At 41.9% G+C, this 24,334-nt stretch overlaps 4 protein-coding genes across 4 annotated transcripts; 3 read left to right on the forward strand and 1 right to left on the reverse strand.

Annotated features, from left to right (window-relative positions):
- Positions 1 to 388: 388 nt before the first annotated feature.
- On the reverse strand, positions 389 to 7,397 carry ghitm (growth hormone inducible transmembrane protein). Its single transcript, XM_012833431.2, has 9 exons — positions 7,289 to 7,397; positions 6,428 to 6,588; positions 5,931 to 6,033; positions 5,646 to 5,757; positions 5,067 to 5,208; positions 3,690 to 3,798; positions 3,056 to 3,244; positions 1,423 to 1,594; positions 389 to 1,125 (listed from the first exon to the last, which is right to left on the reverse strand). Exons 2-9 carry the CDS (start codon positions 6,557 to 6,559, stop codon positions 1,041 to 1,043), a joined length of 1,044 nt encoding a protein of 347 aa, XP_012688885.1. The 5' UTR covers positions 6,560 to 6,588; positions 7,289 to 7,397; the 3' UTR covers positions 389 to 1,040.
- A 7,076-nt stretch (positions 7,398 to 14,473) lies between these two features.
- On the forward strand, positions 14,474 to 16,851 carry LOC105905383 (interferon-induced protein with tetratricopeptide repeats 5-like). Its single transcript, XM_012833381.2, has 2 exons — positions 14,474 to 14,523; positions 15,453 to 16,851. Exons 1-2 carry the CDS (start codon positions 14,519 to 14,521, stop codon positions 16,849 to 16,851), a joined length of 1,404 nt encoding a protein of 467 aa, XP_012688835.2. The 5' UTR covers positions 14,474 to 14,518.
- Positions 16,852 to 18,595: 1,744 nt separating this feature from the next.
- Positions 18,596 to 20,008, forward strand: LOC105905386 (interferon-induced protein with tetratricopeptide repeats 5-like; the record flags this gene model as incomplete). The annotated part of the gene is made up of 1 exon (XM_031561555.2): positions 18,596 to 20,008. A coding segment is annotated over one exon (1,413 nt), but the record flags the coding sequence as incomplete, so codon positions are not given.
- A 689-nt stretch (positions 20,009 to 20,697) lies between these two features.
- Positions 20,698 to 23,368, forward strand: ifit10 (interferon-induced protein with tetratricopeptide repeats 10). The gene is made up of 2 exons (XM_031561029.2): positions 20,698 to 20,807; positions 21,671 to 23,368. The coding sequence occupies exons 1-2, from the start codon at positions 20,803 to 20,805 to the stop codon at positions 23,103 to 23,105; spliced, it is 1,440 nt and encodes a 479-aa protein (XP_031416889.1). The 5' UTR covers positions 20,698 to 20,802; the 3' UTR covers positions 23,106 to 23,368.
- Positions 23,369 to 24,334: the final 966 nt, after the last annotated feature.

Raw genomic sequence — 24,334 nt, forward strand, 5'->3', positions numbered from 1 at the left:
GCTAATTATCTGTAGCCAAACCCGGGAAAAGTGAACAGAGTGACTCACGCCAATGCATTCACACAAACCACATGGCGATATCAGGAGATGGAAGTACCAGCCAGTACTTTACTAAAGTGGCAAGACTGGCGGGGACGCTGGAGAAGCCTCGTCTCTTTGAGTGGTCTATCAGCTGCCAGACCATCTTAGTGTCGTTTGTTATGTCACATACACACCTTAGTTACTGCCATACTTTCTGTAATCTGAGTATATATTGTATTTAACAAACTGGGAGAGTAGCTGGTACGGAACAGTAGGTGAATTGATAAAGTGGGCTCTGCTCCTTTTTTTTTTAAATGAATAATCGAAAGAAGTCTCCGTGCCCAAGAAAAGACATTCTGTAACACAATTCCATATATCTCCATTTTATTGGTGTTAACAAATGAGACAGTTTGCATGTGAACCATCATAACGCAACTCACCACTGCTTTGACTCCTATCCCACTTCAGACAATGTAACATCATTGCTGGTGGCATCTTAAAAATCTTACACTGCACATATTAGACAGTGGAAACAAATGGCATTTCAAAGCAACTGAGCTTCATCTTTAAACTTAAATTGAATCTACTCTTTGCTGCTGCAGAAAGACCCATCATCTTAAATAAATAGCAAAATAAAATGTGTGCTTTTTTTTCATAAATCTGAGCTGACTTTTAAAGAAGGCTATGATTTGGATCTCTTCCCTCAGGCCCATGGTGTTCACACAAAATAGGCCACCTTTCAACACTTAGAGAATAATAGCAAAAAACACAGAATCAGGCAATTTCCACTTCCTTATTTACACTTAATGTTGGCAATGCTGTGTGCAACCTGACAACAAACACAACCCTCTGTCTCACTCCAAACTCATACTCTCATTGCTTTATTAGTCTAACTGTGTATGAGCAGAGCAGGATCTCTGACATAAAGGTGTACGCGTGTCTGCTGGTCGGACATTAAGATCTAATTGCTGGGGGACGGCTCTTAGCCTCCACTGAGCTTCGGCCCTTTAGGGATGACTTCACTTCCTGCGACTGCCGCCTCCTGACAGAATCATCACCAGCCTCATGAAGATGTTCAGGGTGTCCATGTAGATGCCCATGCAGCTAAAATAAAAATATAAATTAAAAAAATGAATTCAACACATGGCAGAATATACAGACAGGCCAGACAGGATACACATATGTATGCACACATCACAAGTAAATGTACAGGCTTTGAGGTCCCGTTCGTATATTTTGATTATGAACACATACTGCAGGTGAGGCAAGATACACACCCCTGACAGAGCTATAGCACTGTCCAAAGTGGTGCAATGAACTGCTCTACAATGTACTACATCATTAAATGGACAGGCACTGAGAGCTATTCAAAGCATAAGGTGGATGAGCCTCATTACTCACCTATTGATGGGGTCGAATCTCTGCATGCCATACATCGGGGTGGTCTCGGCGCGCTTGACGATTTTCTGTGTGTCGTAGAGCAGGAACATGCTGAAGAGCACCAGTCCTCCGTACATAGCCACTCCGTACAGGCCAGCTCCAAACGCAGAGGTGGGGGGCAGGAACATGGAGCCTGGTGGACAGAGGAAGAACTCCAGTTTGTTAAGATCCAGGCATGTCTTACAGAATGTATCACTTCCTATCTACAGGCTGTCCAGAGCTGGCCTCACAATTCTATTCTTCATGTAGTCAGGTGGCTTAGCAACTTGATGGGGACAGGCTGGACAAAAGCACCAATTATTTTTCTGGGGTCTCATTGGGTCTTAAAGATTCAAACTGGGATAGGTGCCACTGCAGTTGAGCATAACAATAACTATTACAGGTCATTTTACCGGATGACCGTTTTTTTTATTTTAATTTTTTTATATGCAAGAACATTATAGCATGCATGTAATACTACTGACTTATTCAGAGAGTAGAAATCATAATATTTATTAAGATTATTGTTTATATTTCATACATTTTTGTACTTTATTTATTTATTATTTCTGTCAATTCTACTTCGAATTTCTGAATCACTACTGGTGAGCATACCATATACTCACCACAAACTCATACTGAACACATGTTGATATCTTCAGCAGAACTACGAGGACTCTGTACAGGCTATTTTTGTGCTAATGAAGAGTTGTCCTGAGTTATTCATGTAGATGAAAAGTGGCAAGCTCATATGGCCATGCTACAGCCAGGCCTGCTAAAAATATCACCATACAGGAAACTGGCCGAGCTTAATCCAGTGGCAGTGTGTGGTTCTGATTAAACACGATCTGTGGAAAGCATCACAGAGCCAAGAGTACTGATGCAGCATTATCCCAGGGGAATTCGTTTTTCACACTTTTGATTTCTCTTATGTAAAAACAAGTGGTTTCTTCACAACTAAATACAGTCCAAAATGACCTGTGTGTTTTAATCCAGCACTCAAAGAGCATATTTCAGAATGCTACCTCTAATGTTTCCACTAATACATTCACCTTTCCAGAATGAAAATGAGCAGCGCTGCTCGTATTGTGGTCTTTCTGGGCAAAACATACACAAAATATATATGCAAAATGGTCATATTTTTTGTTATATTATGACATTGATTTCCAATGTGATTTCTAATCATGTGTATAATTATTTTGCTCAACAGAAAATCAGTAGGTGTCAAATAACAGTAACTGATATTTTGAGGTGAAAAAGTTAAGTAAATATGGTACGCAGGCCTCGTATGGTAACACTAGTGCCATGATGCAGTGGCACCTATCCTAATTTGGTCCCCAAAGACCAAAGAAAACACCAAAAAAAAATGTCATGCTTTTGTCTGGTCTGTCCCTATCCCTTCAAAACATACAGCATCAATTTGAGAAGAACATTCCATGTTGCTGGACTAAACATTGCTCAATTAATAATATGTTTTACTATAAACACCATCGTATTACATCCTATCATTTAACTTCACTGATAGTATGCCAAAGTGCAATTGTTTACTTGTGTTGACCACAACATTGGATTATCTCCGCCAACATTTTAAATGTTTGGCCCAGTTCCTACTCACCCAGGGAGGAGGCGAAGACCACCCCGAAGCCCACAGCCAGTGGGCCACCCATGTTCAGGAACTTCTCGCTGGGGGCACACATGGCCACTGTGGAGAGGCCGCCCACAATGCCCGCTGTGTACCAGGCAGCTCGAAGCATCAGGGGACCCCCCAGCAGTGTCAAAGGGGCCACAACAGCACCCATCACACCTGCCATCACAACAACACACACCCCGTGAGTGATCAAATCAGTGTACAATATTGCATGGAATGAGCAAAGTAAGAAACACTTTATTCCCCATTTTATCTAGAAACCTATAACATGCCTCCATGTGTGCAAAATGAAAGGTCCACAAATTCGTACGTATTGGCTACTTGTCTTAATTTTCACCAGCCCATGTTGACATGCATTTTCAAAAATATTCTAAAATAAATCCATATCTATGCATATCTGTGGATATCACTTAGCCAAAATCGATATGAAAAGGTTGCTGTTCTGCTTTTCCGTCAGCCAATGATGGACATTGTCCTGTCCTTTACTGCCCCCTAGAGGTTGACTGCTACACTGACGGTCTACAGAGGGTTTGCACAACACAGAACATGCTGCTGCGTCATCTTAAATCAGCACATCAGCAGCACAACCACACTAGCATACCTGCATGCAGCATCCAAGCCAGGTGTTTTGGGACAGGACTGTGCTCATAGGAGATGGACCGCACCAGCATGCCAGCTCCAATCATGGCAGCAAACGTAGCACCCATCGCCTGGACAAGGGGGATTACATTAGTATTAGCACTCCTGAGTACTGTGTATCTACATATACAAAAATGTAGTATGTTTTTGAGTTGGATAGTTTGGTTCAGTGTCTCAGTGTGATCAAATGCATCTGGTAATTTGTACGTGACGGCTGTACTACGAAGGGAGTGTAACCTACTCAGATGTAACTCTGGGTTATCAAAGAAAGTTAGGGATGACAAAGTCTGATGGCCTAAATTTCTGTTGAACGGTACTATGACGTTGATAAAGATGTTGGATGACTCAATGCCAGGCTGAGTTTATGACCAATGGCTCGAGCACCGCTATTTCTTTTTCACCGGAGGAATGCAATATAATAATTCGTAGCTATAAAGACTTTAAGTAAACCTTAACACCAGGTCGGCCAGGGAGGCTTGTTGGCAGTGCACTGCCATCAAAGTCAATTCAGAAATCCAATGTTGCAGGCTACGCTATGTTGTCTATATTGCCCGTTTTGCCCATATTTAATATGATTGAGACTTAAGGTCACGTACAATAGTCAAGCTATATATGTGAAGACAATTAGGATAATTTAATTGTAGCCTGCATATGGGTTAAAGTTCTGAAATTGACCCATTACTCACTGCAAATGAAGTTAGATCTACTCCCTGGGCTAAATGTATGAATATAATGTTATTGTGTTAAGGATAACTTCATTCTAACAATAATTTCAGCTGCAACCCCAGTTGAAAGCACACCTGCAACAAGTCAGGATTAAATAGAACATTTTTACATCAAGGGTATACAACGGAGGGGTCCAGGGGGAAGTCAATTCAAACCCTGCTGGCAGCTCAATGTCCACCCTTTACGTACAGGGTTATATCATACCAATTGTTTTCATTGCCTAGTTAAAACATATGTAGTTCACATGCCCATCTTATGTACAGTTGAAGGCGATACTATTAAGCTGCTCAAGCAAGTCCAACTCCATTTGATACCTTTTCTTCATTATAGCACAAATCGCAATATTGTCCACAATAATCGCAATGTGACTTTTCCCCCAAACTGTGCAGCCCTAATGATGACAAATATTAAACCGGATCAAAGTATTCCTGATCAGTCAAGGTGACTTATTACTAGAATCCAAATGGATTTACACAGCAAAAAAAAAAAAAAGTTGAAATTCCATCTTCAGGCAGAGGCCCCTAATCATTTACTGTGGTAATTGCCAATTTAAAAAAATGCCTGCTGGAAGCAGTGTCCAATAACAAATGTCAGACTGAGAGCAAAGCATTACCAGCCACGAGCCTCTCATCATGAGGCTCATCAGCGCCGGGGTCCTGCTGACAGCCACGGCAGACAGCGCCGTCATCCCCACACTGCCTGCAAAATACATGTAGGTGGAGTGGATGCGGTCCTTCACATACTGCGGCCAGATCCTACAGATACGTAAAGGAAAAAAAGATTTGGTTTTAACAAACAACCTTAGAGGGTGACATGGCAAACAACCACTAATTAATGCAGCTAGGTCTGTCATTAATGGCCACTCAGCAACTTCTTAATACTGTAGTAGTTCCTTCATCCTACACCGCTACTACGTTCCCGTTATGAGATCTTCTCAGAGAGCATATAATGGTAAAATTAGTAAGACAAACAAATCCAAGGCAAAACAACACTGCACCCAGCATTAAGCCTATTACAACAGGTAATAGGCTTAATAACAAGGCACAATTGGTAGGCATTAATTTCATCCATCTCATTTAATAAGACTATTTCCCAGTAGATCTTATGCTAACGGTCAGGGTAACTGTTTTTGCATTATATCTTGAGACTTCATTGGTCATGCTTTCTAAACCTCTAAGAGCATTGGACTTACACAGCCTTCTCAATGGCCCCAATTTCATTAGACATCCCCAGTCCATAGTAGCACAGGGCTCCCAAACCTACTGCAGCTCCTCCGGCCAACACCATCCTACCAATATTGTCAACTTGTACAGAGAGAGAGAGAGAGAGAGAGAGAGAGAGAAGCCAAAATGTTGGTGTTAGAAAGCAAAAGGAGTATGCCCATGGAAGTAGCATAAAGTGCATAAGTATGTATTTTTAACAGAACTGCTGCAGTGAAATGCATATGTACATATTTTAAACAGTGAAATGTCATTACCTTTCATGGCAGTGTCAGTTGCTGGCTCAAATGCTGCTTCATGGAGCTGTTCCCTTGAGGTCTTTGATCGACGGAATCCAAACCTGGCTTTGGTGGAATAGCTCTGATAAAAAAAATAATAATAATTTTTACATTTCAGAGTTCAAAGTGAACACTGCCACATCATGTCACTTAATGTAGATCTATTGGTCTGGGCTGCTGACTTCTTTTGAGCAGACTCCAAATCCAAATTAACACTTGACAGCAGACACAAACAAACTGCTGTCAGCAGGCTTTGCCAGGAGAGCTTCTCTTCTTTGTTAAAGGATGAAATAAGCCTCAACCTCTCAGCAAATTCAGATATATAAGTTTAACATCTACATCTAGACTTTTGAGTAAGATCATGAATTAGACCAACAGATCACTTGTTTCAACATCACATTATAGAGGCCTAACTTAATTCTGAAATGTACAGATAACTGAGCTACAAGCTGTAAAAGAGTAACTCAGCGGTTTACCTGACTTTGTTTCACAAGTGGTTGATATGTTCTGTTTACAGATGTTCTCAGAGCCGGGGACCCCTGTGCCAACGCTGAGCGCAGCCCCGTCACGGGGACAGTCCGCAGGCATACTAGCCTCGCCGCCAGCATAGTGAGAGTTTTTATGAGCTTTGACCTCTCTGTAAAGTAAGAAAGAGGAGAAAATGAGGCTTAGGCCAAATTAAGGTCCGGTAACTTGATAAAACACATTTAAACATACATTGTTATCGTACACTCCCGATGACGCAAGGACCATGTAACACCAGATCCAGCTTCAAGAACTATGCAACACAAGCTAACTAGCAGCTACTTAACTTACGCAAGCTATCGTTACTAGCTATATTATTGTAAGATTAAACATTGCTATTGGATAAGGGAACATTTCTTCATATTTCGATAGTTGTTTTTATCTAATTTAGTGTCCAAACTTTGATAATTATTTAACGTTAGCAGTTAAAATCAGATTAGCCAGGTTGCTAGCTAGCTTTTCGGCGACGTCAAGTTAGCTATGGTCAAAATATTCCGCATTAATACAGTTAAATTGCAAGTCTTAACACAACACATTTAAATGATGTTCAGAATAACCGCACTGCCTCACGAATAACTCTTAACTATAATGTACTTAAAGAAAACTATTCTGAAACCCAAACATTAGCTAGCCAGGAAACTAATGTTTTCATTCGCTACACTCATATGTATGATACTGTTTTGCAACCACAACAGAACACTCTGTTTCGACATATTTTGCGTCTGCATATGTCCAAGATAGAGAATAGACATGGTGACTGTATTATCAAATAAGACAAAACAATATTTGATTTCCAATTAAATGTTACTTACTAGCAACTTGATTTGGATACACACTTCGCCTCCTTGACACTTCCAGAGCATTCGGGAATGACGCAAGGTTATACAACTCGGAAGAAAAACTCAGAATCGGAAGTGCGTCATAGGTTTCCGCAAGCCTTTAAAAAATTAGGACTTTGATACATATTTTATAGGCTAGCGTAGGTTATACCCGAGAAAATAGTTTTGTCTCGTAAAGTAAAAAAAATTATAAATACGACAACAACTTTGCCATAGTTGCTTTAGCCGCACTGAATCAACAAGTAAAGGTTAGCTTAGTCACCATTATGAAACAAAAATCATTCCAATCCCTTATTAGTAAAGGTAAGAAAGGTTTGCTAATAAATAATAACAATTGTTTGATAATATTGTTTCATAATTGCCTTTATACTTTTGTTGTATGATCAACTTTTGTTCGTACATACTTACTTAGCCTACATACATGAACAGACAAAGATACATAGTTATAGTTTAGGTATTTGGCAGATGCTTTTGTCCAAAGCACCTTCCAAACATATTTGATAAAAAAGAATAGAGTAATGATAAGTGAGAAATAAATCATTATGTGTAGTGCAATAATGTGTTCGAAAATGAAATATCAGATTACAGAACAAATCTATTACAAAATTTAAACACAATAATAATAAAAGCAATAATAATAATCATCATCATGTGTGTATCTGTAACTCTCATAGCATCTATCCGTCTTCAGGCTTCTGTCTACCACCTGTCTGTTTCTTACATTCATAAATAGGACAGACATACACACACACACACACACACACACACACACACACACACACACGGAAGTCCAGTGAAAATGATTTTAACCCCTAAAAACATAGTATGCATAGTTTCTGCATAACCTTATTATGATTTAAGATATGTGGCTTGATCCAGAGTCAGATCAAAATGGTTCTTAAATCAGACAGGAGAATCAGAACTATGGAGGAATGGAGCGTACAGGCTAGGGTGTAGGCCTAGTTAGTGACGATCAGACAGGATAGGGTTGACAGTATGTTGTTTTAGATACATACACATTTCCCACAAATAACTTTTATGTGTAATGATTCAAATCACAGACATATCAGAATCATTTAAAACAACAGCATTGAGGCACATCCTTAGCATCTAAAAGGCTCTTAAATTGGTTGACAGACAAATACTTGGTAAGTTTCAACTCCACTTGAACAGTGTTCCATTTATGGGAAGCAAAGAACTTAAAAGCTATTTTACCTATATTAGTTTTTGTAAGGGGGATTTCAAGGGAGATGAGGCTCTGTGACCGTGTGTTATGACAGATGGATTTTAATTTTAAAAGTGACATGAGATAATTAGGCAGTTTTCCCACTAAGGCTTTATAAACAAATAAGAGACAGTGTTTTGCCCTCCTGTCTGCTAGAGGGGACCAACCAACATTCTTGTATAAGTTACAGTGGTGGGTCCTGAAAGCGTCTCCTGTAACAAAGTGAATAGCACTATGGTAAACAGAGTCCAGGAGTTTTAAGGTAGAGGGTGCAGCATACATGTAAACAATGTCACCATAGTCAAGAACTGACAAAATTGTTGATTGCACTATTTCCATTCGGTTTTCAAAAGTAAAACAAGACCTTATTCTATAAAGAGCACCCAGTTTAATTTTAACCTTCTTAGCTAGGTCAAGAACATGTGATTTAAATGACAGACTATCATCTAGCCAGATACCTAGGTATTTATAGCAAGGAACTTGCTCAATAATAGTCCCAGAACGGGTGCATATCCTATGAGTGGGGGGGACATTATTTCTACCATTGGAGAAAATCATGAATTTAGTCTTAGATTCATTCAGCATCAATTTGAGGGACTTTAGGGAATCCTGTACACAATCAAAAGCATGTTGAAGGTTTGAAACTGCTTGATCTATAGAGGGCGCTGAGGCATACTAAATTGTATCATCGGCATAAAAATGGACTTTGCAATGTTCTAGATGGTCACAGATATTATTAATGTAAAGTGAGAACAATACCGGGCCTAAAATAGAGCCCTGAGGGACACCAGAATTACTTACTAGGGCCTCATATGTAAGGCCTGCAACATCTATTCATTGTGTTCTACCCGTGAAGTAGTTTTTGAACCATCTGAGGGAGACATTATCAAATCCCAGGGAGTCCAGTTTGCCAAAAAGTATCTCATGGTTTACTGTATCAAAAGTTTTCGACAGGTCAATAAATAAAGCAGCACAACATTGTTTCTTGTCTACAGCAGAGGCTATGTCATTTACCACAAGGGTTGTTGCAGTAATGGTACTGTGGCCAGCTCTGAAATCTGATTGAACGGGGCATGAAATTGAGTTTAAAGATAGAAAAGAGCTAATTTGCTCCTTTACAAAGGATTCCAACATTTTGGCTAGGCATGGGAGTTTAGAGATCGGCCTATAATTGTTCATATCATTTGGGTCTCCACCTTTATGAAGGGGCACCACTAATGCAGATTTCCAGATGCTAGGAATGTAGCCAGAAAAAAGTGATAGATTAAAAATGTGGGTCAAGGGTCTGGCTATAATGGGGGCAGCAAGCTTCAAGAGACGTGGGTCTAACTGGTCTGCACCCACTGAGCTCTTCATACATTTAGAATTACGAAGAGCAGAGAGGACTTCATGATGTTGTATTGGTCTAAAAGAGAAGGAAGTGGTTGGGTCAATTCCCAGTAACCTGGCATCATCAGTGAAGTTATCTAGCACTCCATCCGGTACATCAGGGAAATTAGAAAGGTCAAACAAAGTGCTGCATTGGATGAAATGATTATTGAAAGCATTACAAACTTCCTTAGGATCATTAATTGCTTTATCTTTCAGCATGATCTGCTGGGGTAGTGTAGGTGGGGAAACCCCTTTAAGAGACTTAACTGTTTTCCAGAATTCTGTTGGATTACTACCACAAGCAGACAAATGATTCACAAAGTAGTTGGATTTGGCCATTTTCACCAAATGTGTGCATTTGTTTCGAAGGTGTCTAAAAGATTGCCAAGCTGCAGCAGAGCCAGTGGATCTTGCTAATGCCCAGGCCTTATTTCTATTAGTAGTGGCCTCACCCATGTCATGAGTAAACCAGGGATTAAAAAGATTTTTTATCCTACATTTCTTAAAAGGTGCATGTTTGTCAGTGACAACATGAAAAACCGACAGGAAATGACTCAAGGCAACACCTACGTCCGGAATAAGCTCTATAGAGGTAGGATTGCTGGATAACAAGTCAAATAAAAATGACTGATCATCAAGATTCTTGAGGGACCTTTTATAAACAATTAAAGGGGCAGCACCCTTCCTCCGTCCATCTGTGATGCAGCCCAATGGACAGTGATCACTAAAATCCAAGGGAAACACACAGGTGTGCAGGTAGTGCTGTGGCCTATTAGTAAGAATGAGATCTAACAGAGATGAGTTACTTGTTAAATTGTATAATATTTATGATATTCTTCATTTGTTGATCTGAGGTAAATTATAAAAAAAATCACATGACCGGTAGTATGCATTGTGCAATTTGCCTGATCTCTTCTGCAGTATTTGTATATTAATATATATTTTAATGCCAGTGAATCTAGAATGTTTTGCACGTGTATCACTTACATTTTTTATTGTAATACAATTATTTCTTCTCTAAAAGTCTAATCGGAAAATGGTTTACATAAGTTAGATCATATTTCATGCCTCCAATTTCATTAAATGGACTTACACAGTGGAACACAGTCGTGTGAGTAAAAAATCCTATGTCTGGAGTGAAAGAGAAAAGCGTCTAAACTACTGAATTCTGTAAGAAGGAAAGTGACGCTTTGCCTAAAAGAGAGCACTAAAGATTGTGAAGACAGAAGAGGCGGTGAGCTAGAACAAAGAAGTTATTATGCTGGTTTAAACAATGTTGGATCTGACCAAAAACTATGAGGTAATGATAACAACCTTTCACTTTCAAAGAAATGCTGTCTATCTATCTACACCCCTTGCCTTCTTTCTTTCTTCATTTAAAGTTATTCCCTGTGCGTTACGTTTGTGCATTCATTAGATCCTTGACAAGCTGCGCAAAGGTAAGGCTGCCATCTTGTGGCTATAACATGTAATTGCGTGTGATTTTCAGATGGCCCACGAGCGCCTTATAATAATAATAAAAAAAAAATGTAGACCTTTGTCAGGTTTTTAATGGCACACACGACACACTGGAACACACACGTGCATATATGGAGGCGACACAGGACACACACGCAGGTAAGCCTGAGATCGCGGTGAATTTAGTTTCTGCTTTTTCCCCATCCTGGACTGTCCTTCCTCAAGGACCCCCCAGGAGCAGCTTGTAGCGCCCGGGGACCAAGTGAAGTGAACTGTCCATTTTTGGTCAGGGATGGACATGTGTTCTGTTATTTTGCATGTTTTTTCTGTTGGGGTTCTTACTGGAGGAAACCTCTTGTGAACACGGGGAGATAGAAAGGCCCGGGAGATAGCCCACTTGAGCACTGTGCACTCTAGGGAGGACCTGCCCCCCCAGAGCCAACAGCGCCCCATGTGGGAATCGAACCCATGACCTTCTTGCTGTGAGGCGGCAGTGCAAGCAACTGAGCCACCGTGCATATATATTACATTGGCCGATGTACATTTAACCAAAACATGACTTTAAAACATGGATTACAGCAAAGGGAAAAAACATGAAGTGGTGACAATTATAGGGCTGGACCTATAACACCTTCGATTTTCAGTCTGGAATGTATAGCGTGTAGGAATGAATGTTTGGATATTGCTAAAAACTACTAGTGTTTACTTTTCTTCTTGTTTTTTCGAGTTTCGGGTTTTTCGGACTTGGAAACTTAGGAAAGTTCTGTTTGGCCATCGCTGATTGCTTTCAAGTTTCAAGTTTCAAGTTTATTGTCATGTACTCATAAAAGGGCATTTATCAGTAATGAAATTCCTTGTGCTCAGTGTCTGCTCAACTTAAAATAATAAATTACGCATAACAATTTAAGGCTAGAAAGAAAGTACGAAAGACAGGATGAGAAGATATAAATTAAATTAAAGTGGCAAGAGCAAATTGTATGAGGTTGTCCATATTAAGTGTGAGGGGGGTTAGGACAGTTCAGCTGCCTGATGGCATGAGGGTAGAAACTGTCTCTGAATCTGTTGGTGTGGGGCCGTTTGCTTTTGTACCGTCTGCCAGATGGCAGGAGGGTAAAAAGACTGTGGCTGGGATGGTTGAGATCGGAAAGAATCCTCTTGGCCTTTCTCCTGCAGTGCTGGCTGTAAAGATCCTGTATGGATAGTAGCTCAGTCCCTGTAGTGCGCTGCGCTGATCTGACCACCCTCTGTAAAGTTTTCCGATCATGGGCAGTGCTGTTCCCATACCATGTCGTTATGCTGACAGTCAGGATGCTCTCTATTGTGCAGCGGTAGAAGTTGGTCAGTATTTCACAGTCCATACCGAACAGCAGCCGCCGCAGGTAGAAGAGCCGCTGTCTAGCTGTCTTTGTGACCATACCTACACATATGGTGTGTGAGCAGCTCAGATCCACACTGATGTTGATGCCAAGGAATCTGAAGCAGCTGACTCTCTCCACTGCCGTGCCCCCGATGTAAAAGGGTGTGTGCCTCTCTCCCTGCAGCCTCCTGTAGTTCACCATCACCTCTGTTTTGCTGACGTTGAGCAGCAGGCTGTTGTCCTGGCACCATGTTGTTAAGGTTGCAGCAAAAGGTTAAAGGAGCAATACGGAGTTCTGTTCCAAAACTAGTAAGCTAACTACCTAAAAGGCATGCAAAAACCTTGCAAACACCACCAACAGCCCAGCTGACACTGATAGAAGCTTGCCAACACACTAACTGGTGTCTTTTGGCAGTATAGCTGCCAATGTCATGTGTGTGAAAGCTTTTCTTCCATTTTTGCAGGGTGTTCCAGCCCGGTACACATACAGTGCCTTGCATAAGTATTCACCTCCTTGGATGTTTTACCCTTTTATTGCTTTATAAATCAAAAAGAGGACCACTGTTGAAAAAAACTCATATCAAATATCGACTAGAGTTCGCCAAAAGGCATGTGGAAGACTCCATGGTCAAGTGGAAGAAGGTTCTGTGGTCTGATGAGACCAAAGTGGAGATTTTTTTCAACAGTGGCTCTCTTCCATAAAGCTTTGATTGGTGAAGAACCCGGGCAACAGTTGTTGTATGCAGAGTCTCTCCCATCTCAGTTGCTGAAGCTTGTAACTCCTTCAGAGTAGTCATAGGTGTCTTGGTGGCCTCTCTCACTAGTCTCCTTCTTGCACGGTCACTCAGTTTGTGAGGACGGCCTGTTCTAGGCAGATTTACACATGTGCCATATTCCTTCCATTTCTTGATGATGGATTTAACAGAATTCCAGGGGATGTTTAGTGCCTTGGACATGACCTGAGTTGCTTGGAGTGTTCTTTGGTCTTCATGGTGTAACGGTAGCCAGGAATACTGATTACTGAATACTGACCAGTAAATGGACCTTCCAGACACAGGTGTTGTTATACTACAATCACTTGAAACACATTTTCTGCACACTGATCCCCATTTCACTAATTGTGAGACTACTAGCACAAATTGGCTGGACCTCTGTTGAATTAGGTCAGTGACTTTAAAGGGGGTGAATACTTATGCAATCACTTATTTTTCATTACAAATTTTTATTTAATTGACCTTACTGTGTAGAAATCTGTTTTCACTTTGACATTAAAGAGGGCTTTTTTGTGATTTTTTTTGTCAAAAAAGCCAACTTATATTGACCATGATTGATTTATAAAAGCAATAAAAGGGTAAAACATCCAAGGGGGTCAATACTTATGCAAGGCACTGTAACTACATAGGGCATATCCTGTATGGCTAGTGGGGAAGACACAGGTGTTTATCTGTCCTTCACATGACCATATGCTATCAAAATGAATTTGAGGATCGTACCAAAACTAGTGGCCTATAAAACCGTACCTCAAAAAGTGTAAAATTGTTGCATAGTGTTACTTTAACAGATTCTCAAATTGCACTTTGTGTACCCATAATAACCTGTTTGCATATCAACTTCCTCCGACCGGCTCTGCTCATAATGTACGGTGCAAAAATAGGTGAGAGTGAAGTTAGTTTCAGTTTCTATTTCCTAAGTAGACGGGCACTGACGCTGTATAAGTGCGGGTTCCACACGGTGCCAGCTCATTGTATCACTCGAGAACACCGAGCAAGCTAAACACGGAGCTCAAGACGAAATGAGGTACATTTTAACAATAACAACTCTCTCTCACACACACACACACACACACACAGGGTTGGGAGGGTTACTTCAAAAAATGTATTCCGATACAAATACTGATTACCTGTATAACATTTTTTCAGTAACCTAATCCAAGTATCACAATATTAAAGTAATGTAACTTGATTACTTTCCGTTACTTTTGGATTACCTGAATGCCAAATGTGCAAATGAAGACAACAGAAAAGACACATCAATAAGATGGCTTTTACTTAAGCGTATACTGTAAGTCAGCAGCACAATGCCAACCTTACAAAAGAAAATGTGTTTCAACACCAACGTGTTTCTGCATGTTGAGTGGTGAACCTTAAACCCGTCGTGCAAGAATGTTAAGTTACTCGCACCTCAATGCCAAATGTGCAAATGAAGACAACAGAAAAGAGACATAAATTAAGCGTATTCTGTAAGTCAACAGCACAATGTAACCTTAGAAAAGAAAAGGAGGAAACCAAGTTTTAAGAATTAAACCTGCTTCTCATTATGCAAATTTAGCCTACAGACCTACAATGACAATGCACAACACCACAGTTTAGAAAGCATAGGCTGATAAAAAAATAAGATCAGCTTCTTTTAAAAGACAGAAGATATGTTTTTTTTTTGTTGCAACACAGATTTAGAACATCCACTGTATTTTTTATTAATCAAGTGTCCTCTTTCAGTTCATGTCAAAGAGAAGAAAACCTTAAAGTAAATACTGACAGTAGGCCAACGGGTTCCAAATTAAAATATAGGACGGACCTACACAGTAGTATATTATAGTAGTATAGTCTAGCCTGTATATGGGTCAAGGCAAAGCTGTATATTTATGTATGTATGGCTCTGTATGTACAGCCTAAATCTCTTCGTGTTTTTACTAGCTGTATAATTATGCGTGCATTATTTTTCCCTAGTGCTGACAAAGTGACAAGAGATGGCAAACTAAAGAATTTGGAATGTCTCTTCACATGGGACGTGGACAAAGATGACATCAACGACTTGAAGGGCATCCCAGAGAAACTCCTGGACCGCATCAAGTTCTGTCCTCGCAAGTACCACGCCACTTACTTCAACATCCTGGCCTTTGTGAGTCACTTGCAGGGGAAGCCCGGCACCGCCCTTGCATACCTGGGCAAGTCCGAAGCCGTGCTGAAGGAGGACAAGCGAGATGAGGCGGACTTCCTGGTCACCTACTCCAGCTTCGCCTGGCTGCACCATCACATGGGCAACCTGGATGACATGGAGACTTACCTAGGCAAGGTGAAGAGCACAGGTGAGGGCAGAGAGGTCACCGTGGAAGCAGAGAAAGGGTGGAGCTTCATAAGGTTGGGGGCTAAGTTCTATCCAAGGGCCAAGGAGAGCTTCCAGAAGGCTCTGAAAGCCAAGCCTGACAGTGTGTCCTACAACGTGGGCTATGCAGTGGTCCTTTACCGATTGGAGGAGCTCGTCAGGACGGATTTTAAGGTCGCGCCCGAAGACAGTCTTGCAGCCAAACAGTTACAGAGAGCCTTGGACCTTGACCCTGCCGACGCTGAGGTGATGGTCCACTTAGCCCTGAAACTCCAAGGCTTTAATCCTTTGAAATGCAGAGAGCTGATACGCAAAGCCCTCATGAAGTGTCCAGACAGTCCCCAGATAACCAGGTTCACTGACACATACTTTAGGAGAGAGGGTTTCACTGAGGAATCCCTAGAAATCCTCGAGGAGGCCGCCAAGAGGGCTCCCAACTCCTCCTTCCTCTACCACCAGATGGGTCTCTGCCACTGGCAAAACATGATCGATATGAAGAAGTCCTGCGGGTGGAGGACCGGCACCCCACAGGTCAAGGCCGCCATTGCCGAAACCATCCGTCTCTTCCGAAAGACCGTGGAGCTGAAGCCGTCAAACACCTACGCCTGGGTGCACCTGGCGGAAGCCTATGGAGAAAGCCAACAGCTGGAGAGGGCCGAGCCCATTTTCACCAGGCTGCTTTCAGACGAGTCCCTGAGCGATGCAGAGCAACAGCACTGCCACAACAAGTATGGGAGTTTTCTAATGTACAGGAGGAAGAACCACGCCAAGGCCATAGAGCAGTTCAAGAAGGCGTACAAGATCAGGATCGACAGCAGAGACCGGAGTCAGGCTCGGGAGAAACTTGTGAAGTTAGCGGGCCAAAAGTCTAAAATGAGAGCCCAGGAGGGTGACAACATCTTGGCTTTTCTGTCTGCAGTAGACAAGCAGGACAGGCAGCCAGCTCCAGCAGCAGCAGCAGCAGCAGCAGCAGAAAATGTCAAGGGGCTTGCTGACAGCTTCCAAACAAAGATGACTTTATAAAATAAAAATACATGCATGCATGTTTTTGTAAGCTAGCTGACACTTAACGTTTTATGTCTCCATGTTTTTTTTTTTTTTGTAAATGTTTTACCAATTGCTGAATTTTACTGAATATTATTAGCTGGTATAGGCCTAATCTTTGATTTTGACTTTGTTACTGTAATATGGTTGCTGTTACTGTGTATATATATTACAGTGTATGTATTCTGCTGTTAGGAAATTAATTAAACAAGCATGTATGTACATGAATGCTCTTTTTAGTTTTCTTTATGCTTAATAAATGTTTCAGCTCTGAATGTCTGAGAAACTGCTGGTGTGTAATATTGGTGTCTCACATATAGTCTATAGTTCAGTTTAAATATTAATGTGAAAGAAGAGGCGGTGAGCTAGAACAAAGAAGTTATTATGCTGGTTTAAACAATGTTGGATCTGACCAAAAACTATGAGGTAATGATAACAACCTTTCACTTTCAAAGAAATGCTGTCTATCTATCTACACCCCTTGCCTTCTTTCTTTCTTCATTTAAAGTTATTCCCTGTGCGTTACGTTTGTGCATTCATTAGATCCTTGACAAGCTGCGCAAAGGTAAGGCTGCCATCTTGTGGCTATAACATGTAATTGCGTGTGATTTTCAGATGGCCCACGAGCGCCTTATAATAATAATAAAAAAAATGTTTAGACCTTTGACAGGTTTTTAATGGCACACACGACACACTGGAACACACACGTGCATATATGGAGACGACACAGGACACACACACACACGCAGGTAAGCCTGAGGTCGCGGTGAATTTAGTTTCTGCTTTTTCCCATCCTGGACTGTCCTTCCTCAAGGACCCCCCAGGAGCAGTGGGCAGCTTGTAGCGCCCGGGGACCAAGTGAAGTGAACTGTCCATTTTTGGTCAGGGATGGACATGTGTTCTGTTATTTTGCATGTTTTTTCTGTTGGGGTTCTTACTGGAGGAAACCTCTTGTGAACACGGGGAGATAGAAAGGCCTGGGAGATAGCCCACTTGAGCCTGAATGCCAAATGTGCAAATGAAGACAACAGAAAAGACATATCAATAAGATGGCTTTTACTTAAGCGTATACTGTAAGTCAGCAGCACAATGCCAACCTTACAAAAGAAAATGTGTTTCAACACCAACGTGTTTCTGCATGTTGAGTGGTGAACCTTAAACCCGTCGTGCAAGAATGTTAAGTTACTCGCACCTCAATGCCAAATGTGCAAATGAAGACAACAGAAAAGAGACATAAATTAAGCGTATTCTGTAAGTCAATAGCACAATGTAACCTTAGAAAAGAAAAGGAGGAAACCAAGTTTTAAGAATTAAACCTGCTTCTCATTATGCAAATTTAGCCTACAGACCTACAATGACAATGCACAACACCACAGTTTAGAAAGCATAGGCTGATAAAAAAATAAGATCAGCTTCTTTTAAAAGACAGAAGATATGTTTTTTTTTTGTTGCAACACAGATTTAGAACATCCACTGTATTTTTAATGAATCAAGTGTCCTCTTTCAGTTCATGTCAAAGAGAAGAAAACCTTAAAGTAAATACTGACAGTAGGCCAACGGGTTCCAAATAAAAATATAGGACGGACCTACACAGTAGTATATTATAGTAGTATAGTTTAGCCTGTATATGGGTCAAGGCAAAGCTGTATATTTATGTATGTATGGCTCTGTATGTACAGCCTAAATCGCTTCGTGTTTTTACTAGCTGTAATTATGCGTGCATTATTTTTTCCCTAGTGCTGACAAAGTGACAAGAGATGGCAAACTAAAGAATTTGGAATGTCTCTTCACATGGAACGTGGAAAAAGATGACATCAACGACTTGAAGGGCATCCCAGAGAAACTCCTGGACCGCATCAAGTTCTGTCCTCGCAAGTACCACGCCACTTACTTCAACATCCTGGCCTTTGTGAGTCACTTGCAGGGGAAGCCCGACACCGCCCTTGCATACCTGGGCAAGTCCGAAGCCTTGCTGAAGGAGGACAAGCGAGATGAGGCGGACTTCCTGGTCACCTACTCCAGCTTCGCCTGGCTGCACCATCACATGGGCAATCTGGATGACATGGAGACTTACCTAGGCAAGGTTAAGAGCACAGATGAGGGCAGAGAGGTCACCGTGGAAGCAGAGAAAGGGTGGAGCTTCATAAGGTTGGGGGCTAAGTTCTATCCAAGGGCCAAGGAGAGCTTCCAGAAGGCTCTTAAAGCCAAGCCTGACAGTGTGTCCTACAACGTGGGCTATGCTGTGGTCCTTTACCGATTGGAGGAGCTCGTCAGGACGGATGTTAAGGTCGACCCCGAAGACAGCCTTGCAGCCAAACAGTTACAGAGAGCCTTGGACCTCGACCCCACCGACGCTGAGGTGATGGTCCTCTTAGCCCTGAAACACCAAGGCTTTAATCCTTTGAAATGCAGAGAGCTGATCAGCAAAGCCCTCATGAAGTGTCCAGACAGGCCCCAGATAACCAGGTTCACTGCCACATACTTCAGGAGAGAGGGTTCCACTAAGGAATCCTTAGAAATCCTCGAGGAGGCCGCCAAGAGGGCTCCCAACTCCTCCTTCCTCTACCACCAGATGGGTCTCTGCCACTGGCAAAACATGATCGATATGAAGAAGTCCTGCGGGTGGAGGACCGGCACCCCACAGGTCAAGGCCGCCATTGCCGAAACCATCCGTCTCTTCCGAAAGACCGTGGAGCTGAAGCCGTCAAACACCTACGCCTGGGTGCACCTGGCGGAAGCCTATGGAGAAAGCCAACAGCTGGAGAGGGCCGAGCCCATTTTCACCAGGCTGCTTTCAGACGAGTCCCTGAGCGATGCAGAGCAACAGCACTGCCACAACAAGTATGGGAGTTTTCTAATGTACAAGAGGAAGAACCACGCCAAGGCCATAGAGCAGTTCAAGAAGGCGTACAAGATCAGGATCAACAGCAGAGACCGGAGTCAGGCTCGGGAGAAACTTGTGAAGTTAGCGGGCCAAAAGTCTAAAATGAGAGCCCAGGAGGGTGATGACATATTGGCTTTTCTGTCTGCAGTAGACAAGCAGGACAGGCAGCCAGCTCCAGCAGCAGCAGCAGCAGCAGCAGCAGCAAATGTCAATGGACTTGCTGACAGCTTCCAAACAAAGATGACTTTATAAAATAAAAATACATGCATGCATGTTTTTCTAAGCTAGCTGACACTTAACGTTTTATGTAATTTTTTTTTGTTTTGTAATTTCCTTTTTCAATTTTTACAAATTGCTGAATTTTACTGAATATTATTAGCTGGTATAGGCTTAATCTTTGATTTTGACTTTGTTACTGTAATATGGTTGGTGTTACTGTGTATATATGTTACGGTGTATGTATTCTGCTGTTAGGAAATGAAAAAAAACAAGCATTAAGATTTCACATTTATGTACACTTAATAAATGTTTCAGATCTGAATATCTGACAAACTGCTGGTGTGTAATATTGGTGTCTCACGTAGTCTATAGCTCAGTTTGAATGTTTATGTGAAAACATGTCCTTTTTTGGTGACCGATAAATAAAAATCAATTCAGTGGTCTACACCTGCATTAAGTGATTGTGATTTTTAGTCAAGAACTAATTTTAGTCCATGTACGTAGGCCTAAACAGGCATCTTCAAAGACAAAGAATGGACTGTTGACATAGGGAAATATTACTTTAATGTTCCATTTGCGTGATTTCCAAAACATATTGAATGGATTGCAGACTTCAGTCAAATTTGTAGGCTACCGTGTGTGAGCTTTAACTGCAATTAAAAAGCAGCTGCTAAATCATGCAACAGTTTCAGTTTCATTTCGGCAAACGTCGGAATTCATAACTGAATGGGTCTGTCTATCTATCGATGTTTGTGGAGTATAGGCTTCCCCTTCGAAACAAGTGCACGGACAACACTGAGACAGTTTAAGCCGGCTATATTTTCAGAATGAAGTGAGTATTCAAACTATACTGTCAAGTATAGCCGACACCTCTTAGATCTTTAAATGGATTTCGCCGAGCTACATTTTGTTGCGCCTGCAACAACAGATTAGAATGAAGATTTCAGTCTGCTTTCCGATACGACATATAGGCTATAGCCTACTACACTGTCAGTGTTCTTCATGTGTTATTCAGTCGTCTATAACTTTTAGTTGCTGTATGAGACCTATCGTGTATTTCCTTTAATTATCGCATGTTGAATAGGCACTGGCCTATATTTCGCCTATATCGATTTTCTGTTGTCGACAATGAATACGATGTAGCGTAATAACTAGCTTCCCACTTCGGGTGTCCAAGGGTGCAGTACATTTATATAAAATGCCAGTTTTATGTTTACGGATAACGCTCAAACATCTTGCGCACTTCACACAGCGGAGACTAATTTCACTATGTTTATCCCAGACATCTACGCCTATCAATGAAGCAACAGCTACATGTGTTCAACACACTTACCTGGAAGTAGCTTGGGACGCAGATTTCGCCAGTGACCAAACTTAACACAGCAAAATGTAGTGACAATATCTTACCTTTATATGGTCCACTGAAGTAGCAGACAGTCTACTGCTCACTAATGAAGCATATATATGCTAGATATGATGAACTAGTAGATAGTTAGAGATAAACCTTTTTTAACCAGCAACATTTACTTATATTTACACTTGGTATTTTGACCTTTAAAATTGTTTCTTTTAACGGTGACAGGAGGAATTTCACTTTTCATTCGGCTATATATATTTTCTTATAATTTTGCAGACTTTTTCTGTAGGACATATAGGCCTATTTGTAATGTGCGCTGATGCCTTATCTCTTTTCAGCCCTTCTGATGACAAAGTTTTGAAAACCAAGCTACTGCAGCTGGAGTGTCACTTCACCTGGGCTCTGACCAAAGAAAATGTAGACCTGTCAGATCTGCAGAGCAGGCTGGAGGACCAAATAGAGCTGGACCTGGGCAAGAAAGTTGGGGCAGCCCGATCATATGGTTTTTTGGGCTATGTCAGGTACCTGCAAGGATTCCTAGACGATGCCTTTGCAAACCTGCTGAAATCGGAAGAGCTCACAAGGGAACACGGTGAGGATTGTGAGAGATTTCTCATTGTCACATATGGCAATCTTGCCTGGCTACACTACTACCAGGGATCGTACTCCCAGTGCAAGAGCTTCTTGGAGAAGCTTGTAGGGATAAAGGAGAAGTTCCCCACTGGGTCCCCAACCGTGCTTCATCCAGAGGTTTACGGTGAGAAGGGCTGGACCTTCCTCAAGTTCGCCTACAAGTACTATGAGAAAGCGAAGGAGTGCTTCAAGAGAGCCTTGGAGCTGGAGCCAGACGACAGTGAGTCGAACGCAGGCTACGCCATCGCTCTCTATCGCACAGAAATCAAGCCACCAAGACTGAAAGACTCGCTGACGGTAAAGCAACTCAGACGAGCCTTAGAGAAAAACCCAGAGGACGCCGTTCTAATGGTGTTGCTGGGCCTGAGGTTGGCCCTGTTCAAGCAGCACAACGAGTCAGAGAAGCTGGTCGATGAGGCTTTTGAGATGGATCCAAGCAACCCACATGTGATTCGCTACGTCGGGAAATATTTCCGCCATGGTGGCTCCGTGGACCGCTCCATTGCACTATTCAAGAGGGCCGCGGAGCGCACCAATAATTCTGCCTTCCTTCACCATCAACTGGCTCTGTGCTACAAGATGAAGAAGACGGACCTGTTTCGTATAGGAGGCGCCAGGGGCAAAGGACCTGAGATCAGACAGCTCATCCGTCAGTGCATCTATCATCTTGAACTGGCCACGACCCTGAAATCTAACTTTATTATCGCCATGGCCGAGCTAGCTCTGCACTATGGGGAGAGTAAAGATTTTGCTCGGGCTGAGGACATGTTCCAGAAAACATTTAATGTGGCGAAGGAGAAGCACGAGAAATTGCAATCGGTGCACCTTTACTATGGTGAGTTCCAGCAGTACCGCATCAAGTCTGAAACACTGGCTGTCAAGCACTACAAGGAGTGTTTGACACTTGGGCAGGGCACAGGCGAGGGGAAGCGGAGCGCCAGCTCCCTGAAGAAGCTGGCTGAGAGACGCCTTGAAGGGGACCCCAGAGACGGAGAAGCCTTTGGGATCCTGGGATTCGTCCACAAGGCAAAGGGAGAGACGAGGCAGGCATTGGAGTGCTATGAGAAAGCTCTGCAGTTTGATTTTAACAATGACGAGTATCTCAGTGCCCTGTGTGACCTTCGGTTGTCATTGCAGTAATTCTTCCTCCATGTCATATAAAGGCTAATAACTACAACCACAACACGTCACATCACATACATGGACATTTCTCCACTACTAATATAAAACTTGGTTGATGTGACAGCAGTCATTGTGCTAGAATGCATCTGGTTTGGAGTTGGAACATACTGTTATGCAGCAACAAAACCTAAAAACAACAAAATATTGATCACCATAAAGTCATGTATTTCCACAACACTGCTTTGTAAACGTTCACTATTAAATACATGAGCTCTTTACTACATTATGTTTCTTTCTGTCATTTAGTAAATCCGTGTCACCTTATTGTAACTGAAATAAACTTGTTTGTGGGAGCAAAAGTATTTGAATAGTTCTGTCTATATGTAAATGTTTTTGAGTTTGTGTGTGAATTGGAGTGTGTATCTATCTTTTACCAAACTCATCCATCAAAACTTATAATATTATATAATATTTAGATTTTGGCAGATGTCAGACGGCGATCGCAGCCAGCAGCAGCGTCGAGCTGGAGATGAGTGAGAAGCCACTGAGGCAGAAGGGGGCCGTGTAGTTACACGTGGTGTCCACTAGCCAGCCTGGGACGAGGATGGGGGGAAGGAGAGACAGAGGGAGGGGTGAAGTGAGAGAGGGAGAGGGGGAGGTAGAGTCAAAGAAAGAAGGAGGAAGAATGCGTGAGGGATGTAGAGATTGAGAAAAAACATGTAAATATTCTGTTAAAGAAACAATATTTTTGAAAGGAGTACTGTGTATTTTTCTCCACTAGAGAGCAGTATCGTGAAGGCTGCATCTGTGAGGAAATATTTTGCTATAATGTGTGTTTTTGTGTGCATCGATGTTCTGTGTGCAGAGATGTTCTGTGGGTTTTTGAGGTCATCGGTGCATCCTCTCTTTCTCTCTCTCTCTCTCTCTCTCTCTATGTGTGTATGGTGTGGGTGGTGGATGGAAGATTGGTTGTTTTGATAAGGGACCTCAGAAAAAAGCTGCCTTGTGAAGGCCGAACACTTTGACCACTTTGACCAAGTCTTATTTTGTAGTACCGTGTAGATAATACAAATACATCAGGTCTGATATATATTATCCTACCTTTAAGACGTAGTCCACTATTCTAGCAAAAGGTAGTTGATATTTGAGCCCAACACCCAATCAAATCACACCTCTTCCTTACGTGCTTCTGACGCAACCTGAATATTTGCTGGACTAGTGTATGGCCAGGTCCAAGCCACTTAGTT

Source organism: Clupea harengus, chromosome 23, assembly GCF_900700415.2.
Source record: "Clupea harengus chromosome 23, Ch_v2.0.2, whole genome shotgun sequence".
Lineage (NCBI taxonomy): Eukaryota > Metazoa > Chordata > Actinopteri > Clupeiformes > Clupeidae > Clupea > Clupea harengus.